This window comes from Egretta garzetta, unplaced genomic scaffold, assembly GCF_000687185.1.
Source record: "Egretta garzetta isolate BGI_Z169 unplaced genomic scaffold, ASM68718v1 scaffold18, whole genome shotgun sequence".
NCBI lineage: Eukaryota > Metazoa > Chordata > Aves > Pelecaniformes > Ardeidae > Egretta > Egretta garzetta.
Window position 1 is genome coordinate 5474292 of NW_009260616.1, and position 5639 is coordinate 5479930.

The window sequence follows — 5639 nt, forward strand, 5'->3', positions numbered from 1 at the left end:
GCCCTGCGGGCGGGGTCAACGAGATGCGGGTCGTTCAGCCGGGGGGGGTCGGGGTGCGTTTGCCTGGGAGCCGTCCCGCTGGGGAGAGGCTGCGGGAGGTGCCCCCCTCGGGCTAGGGAAAGCGTACGAAAGAAGGGCAAATGCGGCCTGCAGATAAACTGGAAGCAAACAAACAAAAAATAAATCATTATGCTGGAATGATAAGGAACCGAAACCCGCGGCGGCAGAAGCGGTTGTCACCCGTCCCGCCGCGCCGCTGCTGAGCTGGGTTCCCCGTCGCGGCGCTCGGGGGTACGGGAGGATGCAGGTACGGCGGGGGTGGGGGGTACCTATGGATACTTTAGGCGTAAGGGCGGAAACGAAGCGGAAAGTAGCCTTTCACTGTGATAGCTTAAAGCTGTAGAGCGGGGGAAGAGATTTCTGTACCTCCATGTGTGGCCAAAAAGATGTAAAAAAGCGAATGTCTGACGGATTTCTCTTTTCCCTTGATGGTCCAGGAGTGGGGTTTGCAACACGGCAGGTGGGGAATGTGACTAAACCCACTGTGATTATCAGCAGCGAGGGGGACAAAGTAGTGATCAGGACCCAGAGCACTTTCAAAAACACAGAAATCAGCTTTAAGCTTGGAGAGGAATTTGATGAAACTACCCCCGATGACAGAAACTGCAAAGTAAGTGAACTCTCGGGCTACAGTGGCTTCTTTTTACCCGTTCTTCCTCCCCAACCCTGCCCGCGAGGCTGTATCTTTGGCAGGGTCAAGGGAAGAAAATGTAACGTCTGCTACTGCCAGTTGTAGCACTGTGAAGGACAGGGGGAAAAAAAAGACGTGATTGCATCTTACTTGCCCTCTTGCGCCATGTCTTGTCTGAAGCAATGTGTTGTGTGACCGGCCCCCGTCTGCCTTCCAGTGTCAGAGTTGTGTTAGCTGCCTGCTACTTCTCTTTCAATCTGAGTATCATTTGGCGTAACTTTTTCCAGTCAAAATGGGGAAATGCCCTCTTCCCTGCATCTTTGGGGGCTTAACATAAATGTCATCCCAGAGCACATCTGAAACGGGGGTTCTTGTGAGACCGGAACTCAAAGGAAACAACTTTTTTCATCCTTTGACGCAAACAAGAATTGTATGGAGTTCATGCTTAAAACGAGGATGATTCATGGGCTTGGCTTTAAAATGGCTGGGACTACTTTATCATTCTAGATCCACATCCATCTATTGAAGAGAATTCAATAGAATAGTGCATGCTGGATGTGTGAGCAGAATCCCAAATACCCCAAATAAATGAATGTCTTTGTGTTTCTTGGTATCTCACAGTCAGTTGTGACCCTGGATGGAGACAAGCTAGTGCACGTACAGAAGTGGGACGGCAAGGAGACAAACTTTGTGAGAGAAATAAAGGATGGCAAAATGGTAATGGTAAGTATAAAGCTCACTGAGCATTCATGTATACCGCTAGTGCTCCTCACTTACATTTATCTGAAGCTTTATGAACAGGTAGTGGTACTGGTCTTGTACACAAACCCTTAAACTAATTGGTGGGGAAAGCTAGCAGAGATTTTCCAAATATTTATTTTGGTTTGTGTCTTGTTTTACTGGCTACTGAAAAATTGCTAATGGTTTTAGGCAGGCCAGCCAGTGGATTTCCAGACCGTATGTGTTCTTTCTAGGGTTTGTGTAAATGCCTAAGAAAAAAAAAAAAAGACCGGGTGAGCTGGAAAAGATACAAAGTTCTTAATTATATATGCAATGATCTGTTGCCAGTGCTAATTTAGATTTCTTTAAAAACTTGGTTTATATATGTACGCATAAATATTTAATTACACAGAGCAAGTATTTCCCTAGGAAAATAAAATTACAATATTGCAGGAGGTAGTAGCATTTTCATATTTAATAATAAAGGGTTTATTCTTCCTGTCTCATTAAAAACTACGATAAAGATCAATTGTGTGAAGAAAAGTCTTGTTTTAAATTCACATTCTTTTCCTGACTTTTCAAGAACAGGAGTATGGGGCGAATAAATGGTGTAAGGTGCTGTATCTAATGTCCTGGGTGGTACTTCTCATGCTTATTTTAGGCACAGAGTTGCAACTTTGAAAAATTTATCTCTTCAGCTATACTGATCTATGTGATTTGGCTGATGGAGAAAACCAGTTACTTGTTTTCTAAGTACTTCAGAGAGTATCTGTATGGATGGAGACTTCCAGATAATTAAAACCTTAAAGCATACAGTCAGCGTGGCTCAACATGACAAGTGATTCATGGGGAAAATACATGCTTTGGGTTTGGAAACAGCTACAAGCATATACAGAAAACCTTTTCCTTTGGAATTTGAACATGGTGAGATGCTGTGTTCTGCTTCAGGAAACACCTCCAGAGCTCACACACTGTAGTTAGTGTTGTGCACAACTGCAGTAACCAAAATGCTTGGCAGTTCTCGCTACGTAAGTGCACTGAGTGCATTTGTTTTAAAACAAGCTTCTCGTTAAGTAGATGCCTGTGCATAACAGTATAGAATATGGGCATACAGGATGTGGATTTTAGATTGCACATTTTGCAATGTGATCAGCTTTGGGAAAATAAGTGTTCAATCTGTATTAAAACAATGCTATGTTTAAGAAATCAGTCACGAAACAAGAAAAATGAAACGGTCATTTCTAGTCTCACTTCAGTTGCCTTGTACGCATGCATTATGTGCTGCTTGGGTTGTAGCAAGGGGAAAGTTACGTTTATTATGGGATCCATAACTTTGAGGCTTTGCCTCTTGTTCATGTAAAATATCAATAATTTAGGCCAGCTAGATATAAATTACATAGTGTAAAACCACCTTGCTCTAGCACGGACTTCTTAATTTGTTAAGTCATTACAGAAAATGGTCCAGCATCTAACGTGTCTGTCTTTTCCTTGGACTTGCAGACTCTCACCTTTGGTGATGTGGTTGCTGTTCGCCACTATGAGAAAGCGTAGAGTTTACCTGACCCCTGTCCAGACGTTACTTCTGCTGGATGGATTAATGTACTGTCCATAATCGAACGTAGCTAAAATGCACATTTCTGGCATGAAAGGTTAATAAAGAGTTTGGGGTGTGTGTTTTTTTTAAAAAAAACTTTATGCCATCGAATTGGCAAGCTTGTGCTGTATAGTGAAGCAGGTTAAACTTGGCATTAAATTTCTGAAACACTTGCCTCTTTTTTTTTTTTTTTTTTTACAGTAAATGGAACATATTTGAAATTGTTTTGGAATGCAGATCAATTAGAAAGTAAAAAGTTTTTTAAACCTGTGCTCCTTTTGCATTTAATTGGCTAATATTCCAGTGTTACAGAGGATTGTCAGCAGTTCCTTTTTCTGAGTTAAACAGCAGAAAAGCATGTGGTACGCAACGCTGCAGCAGTCTCTCTCTGAGATGAGAGTACATGGGAAATGAAAAATTTCCTTCACACTACTCCAGTGGCTTCTTCTTGCTGGAGATGTCTAAAGCCCCTGTCTTTATACATGGTCTTTTCCAACCTAAATGATTCTATGTAGGCAGAGAAGTGAGAGGCTCAATCCAGTTTCAGCTTCTCTCTTCACTGGGAACTTGTTACCCAGTGTGTGCTAAGGCCAATAGACAGACAGCCTGCCTTTGATGTCAGGGGGGGATCCTGAAGTTTTGGGTTTAATAGTTACAAGAATTTTTAATTTGTTTTGGTGGGCTTTTTTGCTAATACACAAAAGATTGAAGTAAATCAAAGTGCAAAAATTGAAGCGTTTAACAGGATGGGAGGAAAGGACCAACATGACAAAGGGCAGGCCGGGGGGGAACCTGAACTACAAAGCTTATCTTTTCATCAGTCTCCACGGGGGTGGGAGGGAAGACAAAGGGAAAATGGTACAAGACAAACCTGACATTCCCCTCCCCGAGCTGTTAGTTTCATAGCTAAGATGTACAGGAGAGAACAATTTGCACTGTGAGTAATTTAAAATAAAATGCTGCTTAAAAGAGGTAAATTCAAACCGTCTTCCTGAATAATATTCCCTAGAAGACCAGGGTGGGAAAAACTGCCTTATACTTTGGATTATGAGGAAAATTGAAACAGGTTGCTGGCAGCATGGGGGAGACTGTTGGGAGAGTCCATGCTTTCTGACACACTGACTCAGTGGGCCACGTGGAGCTGTAGCTACTCACAGCCTCTCAAAGAAAGGCAGAGCTGAGCTGGGGCTTTAGCTGGTCAACCCTCGGGGGCGAGTGGCCCTGCAGGAGGGGCGTCCCGCCCACCAACATCCCGGGCCTAATTCTGCACTTTGCCATCCTCCAGGACTGCTACGCGGTATCACAGGAAGCGGCTCCTTGCTTTCCCAGATAGCTAGGAGTTAGGAGTTACCCTAGCTCTGGGTAGCTCATCTCACTCATCTGATAAAAGTTCACACGCAGCTATGGCACCTAGCCAACACAAACACAAAGCTTAATGCTCTTAGCTTTACTTTCTCACAGAGCAGCTGCCTGAAGGGAACATCCAAGCCTGTTTTCTCTTGTGGGTAATGCTAAGAGTGCTTAATTAGGAACCATAAATACATTTTATTTGGTGGATATTGATAATTTTTTACATCTAGGAGCTAACTTTTTTCATCAGAGAAATGAAAAATAGAACTTGTTCCTGTGGTATGGGGAGCCACAGTCTCTGTTTCAGCTGCTGTAGTGGAAGTTATGTTTAAACAGCATCTTCTGCCCTTGGGTTTTATTAGCTCATTTAATCCACAGCTTCAGCACCCAATACAGCTTTCATCTGTCTCCCCTCTGCTGCTGCTTGTTTGCTTCTGGGTACGGGTGCTGTTCTTCTCCGCAAAGTAGGAGCAGCTGCTTTTCCTCCATCACTGGGGAAAACAGACTTGGGTCCCCGGTACTGGCACTTGTCTTCACGACAAGTGATTTGTGGGGTCATAAATTAAAAAAATTAGGTTTTTATTAAATACAAGGAAAGGAATGCAGAGACATTGTTGAGACTTGGTTTACAAATAAACCCTGAGCAGTAAATATTTTACACTGCAGTCACTTTTAAACAAAGGTTACTTTTCCCTAAAAAAATGTTCCATAAGTCACACAAAACCATCGTGAAGTTTATTGGTGAAGTACTTTTGCTGTTCTAAAGATTAATTATATTAATGTCAGATTAAATAAGGGAGACAAAAATGGAGAAGCAGTGCCTGCGAAGTGCTTGTGGCACTGCTCAGAGGAGTGGAAAAGCGAGGAAAATACTGACGCACGGGACTCCCAGCTGCTGGTAAAAGGGCTTTGCAAAGCCCGGGAAAGCAGATCTGAACCGAGCAGCGGGACGCCTGGGGACAGCCACGGCACCCGTGACATCATTGATCTGGTCTGCTCCTAAAACTGTCAGGGAGTCTTCCTCACTGGAAACTACTCCGACTTCAGCAGTAAACAGCAGCTCCGCCACCATGAAGCCTTAGCAATGGAGGCTCCTGTTTACACCACACCTCAGCAGCTCCCGTAAGCTGTATTCAAGGGGTACTCGACGGCGTATTTCATCAGCTTTTTAATTTGGAAGTTAAGTGTTAAGTAACCAGGATCCATCTTCCAGAAGATGCCCGAGCCTCCCGCGGGGCGCCCAAGAGCGCAGGGCCCGGTAGCGCCCCGGGGCTGGGCCGGGCC

At 44.0% G+C, this 5639-nt stretch overlaps 1 protein-coding gene across 1 annotated transcript; it reads left to right on the forward strand.

Annotated features, from left to right (window-relative positions):
• The first annotated feature begins 460 nt into the window (after positions 1 to 460).
• Positions 461 to 3141, forward strand: FABP7 (fatty acid binding protein 7). The gene is made up of 3 exons (XM_009645242.2): positions 461 to 670; positions 1313 to 1414; positions 2912 to 3141. Exons 1-3 carry the CDS (start codon positions 461 to 463, stop codon positions 2960 to 2962), a joined length of 363 nt encoding a protein of 120 aa, XP_009643537.1. The 3' UTR covers positions 2963 to 3141.
• The last annotated feature ends 2498 nt before the right edge of the window (positions 3142 to 5639 follow it).

Bases quoted from the DNA above. Each gene is read 5' to 3' on its own strand.
- FABP7 (XM_009645242.2), top strand. From the start codon at position 461: ATGTCTGACGGATTTCTCTTTTCCCTTGATGGTCCAGGAGTGGGGTTT. The intron at 671-1,312 runs GTAAGTGAACTC...GGTATCTCACAG, and splicing joins CCGATGACAGAAACTGCAAA to TCAGTTGTGACCCTGGATGG. The intron at 1,415-2,911 runs GTAAGTATAAAG...TTGGACTTGCAG, and splicing joins AGGATGGCAAAATGGTAATG to ACTCTCACCTTTGGTGATGT.